The 14,191-nt window shown below is 38.9% G+C and overlaps 1 protein-coding gene across 2 annotated transcripts; it reads left to right on the plus strand.

Moving 5' to 3' along the window:
• The first annotated feature begins 271 nt into the window (after positions 1-271).
• On the plus strand, positions 272-14,178 carry fance (FA complementation group E). 2 transcript variants are annotated; one of them, XM_088330622.1, is made up of 12 exons: positions 272-586; positions 4,751-5,186; positions 6,481-6,564; positions 7,323-7,394; positions 7,529-7,576; positions 7,648-7,704; positions 8,440-8,583; positions 9,962-10,085; positions 10,173-10,248; positions 10,315-10,384; positions 13,795-13,920; positions 14,007-14,178. In XM_088330622.1, exons 1-12 carry the CDS (start codon positions 375-377, stop codon positions 14,109-14,111), a joined length of 1,554 nt encoding a protein of 517 aa, XP_088186748.1. In that variant the 5' UTR covers positions 272-374; the 3' UTR covers positions 14,112-14,178. The 2 variants fall into 2 exon arrangements, with proteins under 2 accessions (XP_088186748.1, XP_088186749.1); XM_088330623.1 differs by lacking the exon at positions 6,481-6,564.
• The last annotated feature ends 13 nt before the right edge of the window (positions 14,179-14,191 follow it).

Below are 14,191 nucleotides of genomic sequence, written 5' to 3' on the forward strand. Positions count from 1 at the left end.
CTGCACCATTTCAAGGCAGTGGGGTTACCTGAAGCTGCGTTGTTCACTTTTTTTGTATTCATTTTTCCAAATATAGCATTTTTCATTATATTCAGGCTTATTCTGAATTTAAAAAATGTAATCTGTATGGGAGTGCTCGAAGACCCCAAAAATTGGCTGGTTACGCCCATGGTCTCCAGGATAGACCCCTTGGCCAGAATTTTGGAACCCCCCCAACTCCAAATAGTTGCCCAGTCCTAGTCTGTCCACAAGGTGGCGGACTTTAATGCAGATTGCGCATGCGCGACAACGATGGCGCCATCTTTGAGTACAGTACTGTAGCCACTATACTATAGTGTGTGTAGTTTAGCTCCATTACGTCGCATGATTTGGAAATGAATGCTGGGCAATTGCTGAGTCGCGTTGGCAGTCCTTGGAAGCTTTTAACTCGGTCTTTTCTTGCCGAAATGGATGGTGTCCGAAGAGCGCAAGTTATCTTCAGTCGGCAGCAGCGAGCCAACACGGAAATATCACTTTCCGATTTTATTGACGCACTCTGTCAAGACGAAGTCATTAGCCCGCTTACAAGCTCCAAACCACTTACCGTGTAAGTAGCAAAACATTTCCATTCTGTAAAAATACCCAAAACACGAAGACTCAATTAAAAGAAGAAAAGTTTAGCGCGTTATTGGAAAAAAGGAAATTAGTTACTTCAGTTCTGAAATAATTGTGTGACCCGCTAAATTACTGACAGCCAAAGTAGCGCGTTACTCTGAGATTAACTAGTTATAAATTACCGTATATACTTACTTAAAACAGACACATAATCAAATAATTAGAAGAAAATGTGTCCACATAACTCTGGAAGTGGTGAACCCTTCAAATTTATTGTCTTGTCCAATTTTCAGAGCATGCCATCAAACACAGCCGAGATTCCCCATATCCATTTTGTCTATAAACCAGTCGATTATTTCCTCCTAGTGAAGGCAAAATGAAACCCCATAAAGCAGTCAAGCCCTCATCAACTTTTTTTTTTACTGAACTGTTCTAAAGTAAAATCATAATCAGCAAAGAGACTATTTAGCCAATCAGAATGCAAAACCCGATGCAAATCCCTTAAGTTGTGAAAGTGTGAAAAATAAACTGCGTTATAGCAAGGGATATTGTGTCACCGACTCACAAATTCATAACAAAGCACACAAGATTCTGAACTGACTGAATGGAGAGAAATTCAATGTGGTAGGTATTTCAGCCAATAGCATATCACCATTTTTATGATGCATTAACACAAACCAATAGCAGACCAGCATTTTGTATAACATAAAACAATTGCAAACAGGCATCTTCGAGCACAGTCGTCGTACCCACTAGCAGCGCAAAGTTGAAAGCTGTCCATTCTATCATGACACCTTCCCTTAATTTAAGACCTACTCAAGGGCAAGGAAAAACATAATTAAAAAAAACATTGATGTCATCCCTCTTCCAGGATGACTAGGCTGCAATGGGTGTTGCAAGGGCATTAACAAACAAAGCTATAGAATATAAGTGTGTTTTTAGCCTATATTGAAAAACCTCTACTGAGTTTGCAGAGAATTCCTCTGCACCAGGGCCCGAATGGAGAATGGTCTTGAACGTGCAGATTTCTTCTTGGCTCTAGGGATCACTAGTAAAGATTTTTTGAGCAAATGCTCAGAGAAGCATGCGCGGAAAAATACAATTTAAGCAGACCACCAGGATACGGCAACCCCTACTCTCTGACGGCTATACAAATAAACCTGACTTAACTTGACTTGCAGGAAAATAATTCACTCACACACCTCGGACAGGGTTCCCGCGGATCCTTGAAAAGGCTTAAAAGGCATTGAATTCATTATTCCAAAAATAAGGCCTTAATTGGCATTAAAATGTCTTGAATCCAACTTTGGAATGTTTAAAAATGTGAACACATTAATAAGATTTAAATTTTTTGAAATGAAGATATTTAGTTATATACTGGACTGTCTCAGAAAATTAGAATATTGTGATAAAGTTCTTTATTTTCTGTAATGCAATTAAAAAAACAAAAATGTCATACATTCTGGATTCATTACACATCAACTGAACTATTTCAAGCCTTTTATTATTTGAATATTGCTGATTTTGGCTTACAGCTGAAAAAAACTCAAAAATCCTATCTCAAAATATTAGAATACTTCCTCAGACCAAGTAAAAAAATAATTTTATAACAGCAAAACTAAATCAAACATTTGAAAATGTCCATTGATGCACTCAGTACTTGGTTGGGAATCCTTTTGCACGGATTACTGCATCAATCCGGCGTGGCATGGAGGCAATCAGCCTGTGGCATTGCTGAGGTGTTATTGATGCCCAGGATGCTTCGATAACGGCCTTCAGCTCATTTGCATTTGTAGGTCTGGTGTCTTTCATCTTCTTCTTAACTATACCCCACAAATTCTCAATGGGGTTCAGGTCAGGGGAATTAGCAGGCCAATCAAGGACAGTGATGCCATGGTCAGTGCACCAGTTACTGGTGGTTTTGGCACTGTGGGCAGGTGCCAGATCATGCTGGAAAATGAAATACTCATCTCCATAGAGCTTTTCAGCAGATGGAAGCATGTAGTGCTCTAAAATCTCTTGGTACACAGTTGCATTTACTCTGGACTTGATGAAACACAGTGGACCAACACCAGCAGCTGACATGGCTCCCCAAACCATTGCTGACTGTAGGAACTTCACACTGGATTTCAAGCAACTTGGATTTTGCTCCTCTCCAGCCTTTCTCCAGACTCTGGCGCCTTGACTTCCAAATGAAATGCAAAACTTGCTTTCGTCTGAAAAGAGGACTTTGGACCACTCTGCAACTGTCCAGTGCTTCTTCTCCATAGCCCAAGTCAGACGCTTCTTCCGTTGTCTTGAGTTCAGAAGTGGCTTGACCATGGGAATACGGCTATTGTAGCCCATTTCCCGGACACGTCTGTGAACTGTGGCTTTTGATACCTGGACTCCAGCTTCAGCCCACTGTCTTTGAAGCTCCCCCAAATTCTGGAAGCGGCTCTTCTTCACAATTTTGTTAAGGCTGCGGTCATCTCTCTTGGTTGGTCCGGCCACATTTTTCCCTTCCAACAGACTTTTTGTGGATATGCTTTGAAACTGCACTCTGTGAACAGCCTGCTCTTTGAGAAATGTCTTTTTGTGTCTTACCCTCCTGATGGAGGGTATCAATGATGGTCCTCTGGACAGCAGTCAGATCAGCAGTCTTCCCCATACTTGTGATTTAGTTTACTGAACCAAGCTGAGTGTTTTTAAGGCTCAGGAAACCTCGCAAGGTGTTTCGAGTTAATTAGATGATTCAGGTGATTAGTTGAATAGCCTACTTGTATACTTTTTCATGATATTCTAATATTTTGAGATAGGATTTTTGAGTTTTCTTAAGCTGTAAGCCAAATTCAGCAATATTCAAATAATAAAAGGCTTGAAATAGTTCAGTTGATGTGTAATGAATCCAGAATGTATGACATTTTTGTTTTTGTAATTGCATTACAGAAAGTAAAGAACTTTATCACAATATTCTAATTTTCTGAGACAGTCCAGTATATATATATATATATATATATATATATATATATATATATATATATATATATATAGCGTACATTGATTCGTCTCCGGTGTTAGTGACTTTTGAATTCGCCGTAACAAACGCATTTTATAGAATACGATATAAACGTGTTATGTAGACCATGATCAGTTAGTTGTTTTAATTAGCTCGCTTTATTGTTTTAATAAACTTATTATATAGAATACGATTGCTTTTGTCGGAAGCGCAGCAGAATGCGCGTTCACGCGAGGGGGGAGGATTTTGCAGGGGAGTCGGTACCTGGACACAGCGCGTTTTAATGTATCCGCCTTTTCAGACTTGTCCTTGAATTCATGTTCATGTTTCGTCTCGTAATGACGTTTAACACTTGACGTGCAAGGTACAACGCTTTCGAGGCATAATGCACAAACAGCACGGTCATTTTTTTGGACAAATCCCCAGTCACCTGTCCACGCTGGCTGAAAAGAATGAGATTTTTTTCGGAGCTGTCGTGATTTGTTCATTTATCGCGCAGCGGTGTTTCTGTGGGAGGTTTAAAACACAGATCTCTCCTCTGCGAGGCACCACGCAGCCACACGCTTACTGTAAAGCTGCTGAACAACTCAGGGCTATGAAAATGTCTAAATTTCAGGTAAAAATGCGCATTTAAAAAAAAAAATCATTACTTTGCCATGCGCACGCGTGCTAGTGGTTAACCCCTTGCATGCCACTTGAGGCTCTTGTCATGCGGACCTCTTTAATGTCAATTTATGTAGTAACCATTTATTGCGCAACAGGACCATACTCAGTTTTCTTAGATTAATTTTCTGAACCGTTGTTTGACCTAGTAAGCTATGAATAACCTATATTTTATGTTGACAATATCTGTGTATTATTTTCCCTCATGTCGGTTTTAGATCAGGGGATGGTGTAATAATAGTCTGTAGTCTGTGCAGCCTTTTGAGACTACTTGTGATTAAGGGCGTCAATAATAAACATGACTTGACTTGACTTGATGTATTTATGTCTTGGGTCTACCCGTAAAACACATTGCAACTTTGGACCATGGGAAAATGTACATTTAACTAGAAGTGGCCATGACGGCAACGACGCAGCCTCCCATTTTTGTCAAAGTTTGTTCAAGTCTTTCAGAGATAATGGTGCTTATTACAACCATTTTCTTTCTACATGCAGTCAACCCCTGGTATGCCTCTTTCCACCCCTATTCAAGCGAAATTTGCTGGAATTCATCTACCTGAATCAACAGTGCCTCCCTAAAGCTGCTGTCTTCCGTCTACTCCGATGCCTTGATCAGGATTCCTGTTCAAACTTATGGATTACTGCATGGAAGAAGCAACTGGAAAGGAAGATGGGTTGTCTTATCGAAGAGCCGCTTTACAGCCCAGGGTGCGCTCAGCGACTTGTTGAACTGTCACACCGACTTGGTGGCTCGACTGGAGGATGGAGTGGGAACTCTGGTCCTCTATCTGAAAAGGCTGCTTCTTTGTCTGTGACGGGAACTCAGAAAAAAAGGAAAGCGTCTTATGATTTTTCCAGTGAGAAGGATGAAGAAATTGAGCAGCAAAAGAAGCGAATGAAGACTGATGAGCATGTCGCTCTACATGAGAAGGTAAATATAGACAACAGTTAGATGTGTTTATCTACTGTCATAATCCAACCGGGGTTGTTTCTACAAATTAAGGATCGGCGATGTAGGTTTTTAATGGCCGACACCTACCCATTACCTACCTATACCTATTAGTATTCAGAGGAGGCCAATAACTGATGTTTGGAGTCGTAATCATTTGGTGTAAAAGCTTAAAAATTGTTGCTAGACATTTTTTAATAATGCAAAAAGCAACAAAAACTATTTGTTATAAATTCATGTAAAACTTAAATAGCTCTCGGAAACTTTTTATCGTAAATAGATTAGAAATCAACAAAACTAACATGACAAATCTTTGACTTAAACCAAAGACTAACTAATAAAATCAGGCTTAGCAGCAACTCAAATTGAAAAAAAGGTCCTTGATCTTTTTACAATGAATACAATTTCTATACACCCAACTTGACTTAAATTAACTTAAAACAAAAAGTGCAACAACATTTCAACTGACCTCCCTAATTGAAAAGTGTGGGCACTCCTATTTTAGACCCAGATTGACAAACTAATGTTATGGTAACAGCTAATCACTCAGCCTTCCACTTTAGCGTGCTTTTGATGCTCTCTCTCAATCACAAACACACATGCCTGATTCACCAACTAATGTTATGACAAGTGCTAATATATCTGAATTTTGTGTGTTGTCAAATTAGATTTTGTTTTCATTATTGTAACCTGTATATAGTAAAACAGTGCATTCATTGAATTCTGAGGTGTTGTAATCAGAGTTGTGTTGCTGGTAGATTGAACCATGTATTCTCTCTATAGAGTTACATAATGTGACATTGTTACGTTTGTTAATGGAAAAAAACAGTGGGGGGGCTTAAGGGCCTTTGAAGTCTTCTCTGCTGGCCTAAATGTCTCAATATTCAGATATTTTAGGCCAGCAGAGAAGACCAATTGTGCCATGAGCAAGGTTAGCTTTTTTTTGGTACTAAAGTGTTAAAGTGACCCCTCAAAAGTTATTGTTTCTTTTTCATTGACTCCACCTTCAGGTCGTTTATCAAAAGGTGCAGTTTAGGTAGCGTCAGACTCAGAAGTTAAGATTGGGGGAAAGAGAGGATCGGCTGCATCTGAGCCTAGATATCCCCGTTTTGAATGTATTCAGTCCGCCTATCGATTAGATAAAATTGCAGATCGCGATATCTATCAAATATTGGTGCCCGTAATTGGCCCGCCCGATAATCGGTTGACCTCTACCACAAATGATTGTAAACATGGGATAACTCTTGGCAGCCAATAGTGTCATACTTGTTTTCAGATTGCAGAGGAATTCGACAAAGATGCTTCACATAAGATGTCAGCATGTGAAAACACTGACAATACTCCACCAGAACATATTAAGGTAAATAAATATTCCAACTTCATCACAATTGTTTGAATGAAAGTTGAAAGTAAAATGTCACCTTAGTTAGTGAAAATTAAGCTGGTGCAATACATTGCAATGCTCTGTTGTTTGTTTTGATGGCCAGTTGTGCACCCGCCCATGCTGTTTGACTGACGGCATACACCAGCCTATCACAATTGAGCGCACAGACACTGTGTGGCATAGCGTGTTACTTGCAAGCTTTGCCTTGTCATTATTGGCTAGGGCCATTTAAACTTGCCTCTGATTGGCTGGCACTGTTAACCTGAACTGTGACTATTCTAGTGGGCCAAACGCTCCATCATTCAAATAACAAAGTGGGTAAAAACGCAATCATAGAACTATGCTTGTAGAAAGGGCAGTGTCTTGCGATTACACAATTGCACTATTTTACATCACAATATTGATCAGTTTTTGGTTATATGCTTTATTTTACACGGCTGCCCTAAACAATACGCCCCTTATTTCTAAAGTGAACCTGTAAAGCCCAGAAGGACGTATATACTGTATGATTTAGCAACACAAATATCCCCCATAAAAGCCAAGTGCCTTTGTTGTGACACTTTTTGTATTTAAAAGGTTATGGTTATTTGTTATGAAATGATTGTCATCTCAAGTATAAATGTCATTTTTGCTTTAAGCAATTGACAGTGAATCAGCAGCTTTGTCACCCCATGCCCAGTTATTATTTTTCATTCAATTAGCCATTTCAACATACCTGTGTCATTGGTTCTTAGATGGCCGATGAGTTGACTACGGTTGTGCTTGAACAAGAAAACTCCCTGCATCCTCTCCCCGAACACTTAAAAGTAAGTATGATTGCATTTCAGTCGATCGCTTACATTATGGTGAAAAGTGATCATTAGACTCTGTCTATGTTATACTTGCATTAAATAGCAGTTCCTGTTGGCAAACATTAGTTGTCTATTCTATATTCATCCAGGGGTCTGTTCTTCAAATCAAGGAATTGCTACGGCGTCAAACATCAGAGGTGTGTAAAGAGCCTTTGAATTTCTTCTGTTTTCACAGACTGTTTGATTTGACTGTCTTATAACCTTACAGAATGACCAGCTCCTGGTTGATGCATTTCAAGTGCTGAATGACTGCACTGCCACTCAAGTATGTACCAGACATATCATTTTAAACGCAAAGTTGGCACATATTAGCTTGGGATCAAGTTTAGGTTTTAAAAGCTCACCTTTTCCACTTTCACAAAGACAGTTTTTGCCTACAGACGCTGCCCTACTTACAAGGCTTCTATAAGTAACCTGTATTGTTTTGAAACTGAAAAATAAACGTTTAATAACATAATATGCTCCATAACGTTACAAAGCAGGCTGAATGATAAAGCATAGTACTGAAAAACATACTGACATTCTGTGGTCTGTTAAGCCATTTGAGACTCCTTGTGATTAAGGGCTTCACAAATAAACATGACTTGACTATAAAGATAACTACAGTTAAGTTTAACTTACTTTTGAGCTTCAAGAGTTAAGCGACTTCCTCCTCCGTGGTAAAAAGTGGACCAAAAAAAAAGCGATCCAACCATTTTCTCAACCGCATCAAACTTTCTTATTCCACTTTGATTTTAAAAGAAACGGCTCACCTCTTCTTTTCTTTACACCAACCATATCGAATGGAGGCACGAGATATTAGACAATAACAACGTCAAAGTTCTTAGCGTGCTAGAGATACAGTGCAGTGTGTATACACACAAACCAGGAAGTAGAAGCCAGATTTCTTCTTCCGGGTGGATGCCGGGTGACCTCTCACAGGGCCATGCGGTGGAAAGAAGCACCACAGTAATGTCCTCAACTCGGAAAAATTTAACTTTCTACTTTTTTTTGTAAATAGGTGGAAGTCCTGTGTTGCCAGTTGAGTTTATCCGAGTTAGCAGAGCAAGCGTTGCCTGTGCTGTGCAGCAGCATATCGTCTCTCTCACCACACCTCAGCTTGAGTACAGCAACGACCTTCATCAAAAGTCTGCTGCTGCAGAGGGTATGTACCGCATGAGTCATTGCTCACTTTGAGTCATTCAGTACGTTTATGTGCACAAGGTTTGTACGGGTGCTTGAAACCCTCGAAAATGCTTGCATTTTTTTGTTCCGTTTCGAAGGTTTAAAAAGTGCTTGAATTTTAGGTGGAATGCTTATCAATGCTTGAAATTGCTGCCATGTTTCCCGGCAATTTGACTCGATAGACCACGCATTAAATGAAGAAAAAGAAATCAAGTCCGCCTAAAATGACCCGGCACGCCTGCTCTGGTGTCATCGCTTTGCCGTTTCATTTGTTCTTCCCACATGACTAACAGCAGCTGGCATTAGTCTGTATGGAGTTGTCATGCGAAGGATCATTGCTCCTTACCGTCGCGACCAAGAGGAAAGTCGAAAAGTACTGTAGAAATTTTTAAAAAAAATCTTTTTAAAAGTGTTTAAAGGTGGGTTAAGTAGTTTGAAATTTAAAAAAAATCTCCATTAAACAGTACTCTTGGATATTTGTAATGCTGCGCTAGTCAATTAAGATTGACTCCTGCGGGCAGAGTCCACAAACAAGTGTCTTAAAGTGTCGATAAAAATTGTTCAAACCTCATATTGTTAGAATATGATATAATGGAATTGTGAATGTGTTTAATTGCTGTTAAAAGTATCAATAAAATTGTTCAAACCAAAAAATACAATATTTTAGTGATTCGGCCAGCCTGTGAATAGATCAGGGGTCTCCAACCTTTTTCAAGCATCAAGCTACTTTTTGTTCCTCATTGGCGTAAGGGACCCAGTTTGATAAACATTCATAAAATGGAATCTTAGCTAGATGGCCTGCTAAATAGCTAAAAAGGGTAGCTTGATGGTTAGCTAGAAATGTCAACAGGTAAAAATGAAAAGGGAGCTAGACAGCTAGCTTAAAAGGTAAAAATAAATCTAAATAACCAGATGCTAAAAACAAAGGTAGGTGGCTAGCTAAAGGGGATGCCAAATTTAGCTTGATAACAAGCAAAAAAAGTTAAAATGTTAGCTAGATAGCATGCAGAAATTGTAAAAAGCCAGCTAGACAGCTTGCTAAAATGCAGGAAGATAAGAATAGTAATAATTTCTTAGTTAGCTAATAAAAATGCACATTTTTTGCTCACTCGCTTTATAAGACCCATGAATAGGAATTTTGTTTTATTTCCTGTAAAATAAATTAATGAAAATATTTGTTCATGCCCGGCCCCTTCTCAAGGTTTCTTCATTTTCCTTATGCTGAGGTTTTGGAGTTTTTCCTTGCCCTCATGTCGGTTTTAGATCAGGGGATGGTGTAATAATAGTCTGTGGTCTGTGCAGCCCTTTGAGACTCTTTGTGGTTAAGGGCTATACAAATAAACTTGACTTGACTTTAGGTGCTTTCCCTCTCGGAGCCTGCATCCAGATGCCTTGTAAGTGCTGTGATGTCACTCTGCAGTTGCTATACCAGAGCTGTGTGTCATGCTCTAATTGAACCACTCTTAAAACAAGATCATTTAGGTGAGGACATCTGCTCATGATTAAAAGGAGAAGACAACTGGCGTGAATCTGGAAGCATTCTTTAATATGAGCCGTTTTTCATTATAGGAAGCCCACAAGCTGACCTCCTGAACAAGCTGATAGAGGGGTGTCTGGATTCTCACTACAGGCTGCTCGTACTCCAGTATGACAATACATTTCAACACTTTATTTTGCATTTGGTTCTTACTCGAGTTTTGTGACTTTCTAGGATGACACTGAAAAAAACCTTGTGGAATGACACACTGCCTTTCATCATAAACTGTTTGCTGGGAGCCAAGGTCGGTAGACTTTATATTGTACAATCAATGTCACATTACCGTTTGACATACAGTGGTACCTCTTCCTACAAGCTTAATTTGTTTCAAGGTTGTGTGAATTTTCCCAATGTGATATATTTGACGACCAATTACAGTAATTCCTTGCTGTATCGCGATTTACCGTATTTTCCGCACTATAAGGTGCACCTAAAAGCCTTTATTTTTTTCAAAAGCTGACCATGCGCCTTATAATACAGTGCGCTTATATATGATCAATATTAAGTCGCAAAGTCTTGCAACTAAGGCATGCAGCCGCCGACTAGATTTTCCTCCGAAGGCGAAGTAGTCCGCGGTGTATGCTGGGATTTATATACCGGCGTTTCATTTCCCAACCAATGTGTCAATCATCATTTGAATCAGTCACTATTGGCTAAAGTTATTCTGAGATAAAGGGGGCGGATCCTTTTTATCATTTACAGGCTCGCATAGGCTAAAGGGGCGAAACAAAGCCTGCAATTGGCCGAAAAAGATGAATGTGAATCACACGTTGGGTTGCACTACGGCATAGAAAAAACATTTTTTACTATTTTGTATTTGTAAATATTTTACTCTCCTGGATTTACTACACTCACGGTTGTAAGAAGACCATGGTTACGTATCATTATTGAATGTGATGGCTGCAAGAGAACTTAGGTGAGCTATGCGGCTTTATATTTTCCCGGTATCTTGTTTTAGAACGATCTTGATGTTTCTGTGATGAGTCTATTTTTAAACTGAATTCAATTCAAAGTGTTTATTGTCATGTGCACAGTAAAGAACCCCGTTTCCCTGCACAAAAAAATTCTTACTTTGCTGTCCACACAGTTGCCAGCAAAAAATAAAATGGAAACTAAGAAATGTTTGGCATTTCTTGAATCCCAAGACTTTAACCTTCCGAATGATATTTGGAACGATGCATTTGAGTGATTGGTGACATCATACAGACATTGTTTCCGTACGTGTCTGAGACACGTATTTGCTTCTTTGCAAGCTTTCGGAATGTTAAGGGGGTAATAAGTTGGACTGAACTATCTGACTAATCCGGTGCGCCTTATGTATGCAAAATATAGGACCCAAAACTATTTTTGGGGGGTGCGCCCTATAACCCAGTGCGCCTTATAGTGCGGAAAATACTGTACTTACCACGGTTTCACTACCATCGTGCATTTTGTTCTGCATTCTGATTGGCTAAACAGTTCCCCCGTCCCTTTTCTGCTTGTCTGTTGTGGTCTGAGTGTAACACCTACCTAAAACAGTTTGACAGAAGCTACATTATGTATGCGCAAATCTTTTTCATTTTTAAGTTTCTCTGAAGGTTCTCATGTCAACAAAACGTTCTTTATTGAAAAAAAGCACCTGCAGCCGGGCCTAAAAGGCAGAGAAATACGCTTTGAGTAACATGCTGGTCTTTGGCACTCCGTAGTGGCTCCCAGGTGCTTTTTTAATGTTTGATAATAGAAAAATGTATGGTTTCTGTAGGACAAAACAGTCTGTACTTGCCCAGAACACACCCCACGGAATGATGCCCCTACAGATTTAGTGGTTAAGGGATCCACCCACCAACCATAGATTGATAATGTGTTTCCTTTCTAATAAATCTTATATAAGGCCTTTAATTTTTTGCAGCTCCATGCATTTTTTTGTCCAAGATGGCCTTTTTGGATTGCCGACCGGAAGTGTAAATGCAGTTTTCAATAATATCCGCATGATGGCGACAAAGTATGTAAAGTGAAGTGGATTGTGTCCATAATCAATAGAGTGTGCAATAAAATGGCAAAATATTTTTTTTTAATTCAGGGTACAGACGGTATTTGTAAAATAAATATCTTTATAAAGTACAGTACATTTATGTGTTCTACAAATACTTGAGCCTGTAAATTGGGTATGTTCTTAAATATTTAATGAGTAAATAAAGGTATTTACTTCACGGGTTTTGACTATCTCCTGACGTTTTAGGACCCTAAACGTCCGGCAAACAAACGAGTGATTACTGTCATTCGTTTTTGCCTCCCAAAAAGCATCCAAGCTAATCATGAATAGCCATAAAATACATCTTCCTGAATACTAAACACACATTTCAATAGTAATTCAACATAAAAATACAGTGATAAGGTAAAGAGGATATTAACGAAATGAAATGCGAGTTTATTATGAGCACTGATCACGGAGATGGTTCGTGGTTAATGACGTAACACAGGTTTGTGCAGGATGGAAGGCAGAGTGGGCAAAGAAAAAGCCGTACCTGGGCATCCAAAGGAAGAGAATATGTGGAAAAGAACATGGACATCTTAAAACTCATTTGATGAATAAAAGTGTAAAGTGGCTAACTTTGGTAAAGCATTCTGCATTACAAGCAGTAGGTTCACACAGACCTGAACTAGTTTTTCATCCGTTTTCCTGATAACATTAGCTTAAAAACATGTGTGGTGCTCCTAAAAGGTGAGGCGATTTTATAAGGTTAAACTCTGAAAATTTGCCTGCCCAGCCATAAAGTTGCCTGCCCCATTTTTCACAACTTGAAATGCAAGAAGACAACTAATCGCAAAAAAGAAAAAAAAAACATTGTTGCAAAGTATTGAGGATTGATAATCAGAATTATATAACAGAACAACACTTTAAGATTTAGTTTATTATCAATCTACTTCTAGCATTCATTGCATGTATATGACATTGCTGTTTTCCATCTGCCATCATATTAATTATACATATTATATTATCATATGTATGTACGTGTATCTGCCAACAGTATATACCTGTATTTACTCATCTTCATTCATGCGATGTTTGCGTTGCGTTGTCTGCTACAAGTTACGTGAACTCCTCTTTCCACGATGCTTTTAATGTACGTTTACGTTTTTGTAGCGTCATAACTTTTGTTAGCTTCTTTTGAATATTTCTTCTGAGGCTGAGGTTTTGGCTTGATTCCTAACCACTTCTCCATTTTTCTTGTGTTCTCAGTGCGTCTACTTTGGAAAATGATATGCAAATGCACGACCTGATAACACTCGGGAGAGTCCGGAAACACAGTTATTCGATGTAGGCTTCTGATTGGCTGCCGAGTATGCAAATTGCTAAACCAACCGAAATTTCCAAACCGAACGAAGATTTCGAAATATGAATAAAGCAAACGTTTGATATCGTGTTTTTTTTATTTTATTTTTTTAATGGGGTTTTTTTTTCTTGAAAAAGTTGTCGGCAACCCGGGCAGATACGTTTTGTAAGTTGTACGCCCGACAAAAAAGATGCACGCCCCCGGGCGGATGTTATTTTAGACATTCTATACACCATCCAAATTTGCCACAAAAGTGTGACTTTTTCATGGAAAACACAAAATTGTCTGGTTAACCCCAAACTTTTTAACGGCAATGTAAGCTTTGTTTCTCTTTGAGCAGCCAGAAATGAATGAAGAACTCTTCACACAATTGATCGAGAAGCTGGTGTACCAGGCCCCTTCTTTTAGAAAATCTGTCAACTTTGCAAAAATGACATTGACTGTCCTCACAAAATATTGCAACCTTGTGAGTTAAAAAAAAATATCCAAAGCGTTGATTAAGCATATACAAATTCGATTTTTCTTAACAAGTATCTATATTTTCAATTCCAGGTGAATGCTTCACTCAAGCAATCGATGGCTGGTTGCGTCATGCAAAATGAGACGTTCCTCAAAAAGAGTCTTCAAGCTGTGTTAAAGAAAATCCCAGACTCTTGAAAATGTATTGATGTTGTTTACCAGAGAGGACACTGTTGTGATTTTGTACATAAATGTAGTGAAAGTATGTTTATCCTCTT

This window comes from Urocampus carinirostris, chromosome 3 (assembly GCF_059441175.1).
Source record: "Urocampus carinirostris isolate Australia breed hairy pipefish chromosome 3, RoL_Ucar_1.0, whole genome shotgun sequence".
In the NCBI taxonomy this organism is placed as follows: domain Eukaryota; kingdom Metazoa; phylum Chordata; class Actinopteri; order Syngnathiformes; family Syngnathidae; genus Urocampus; species Urocampus carinirostris.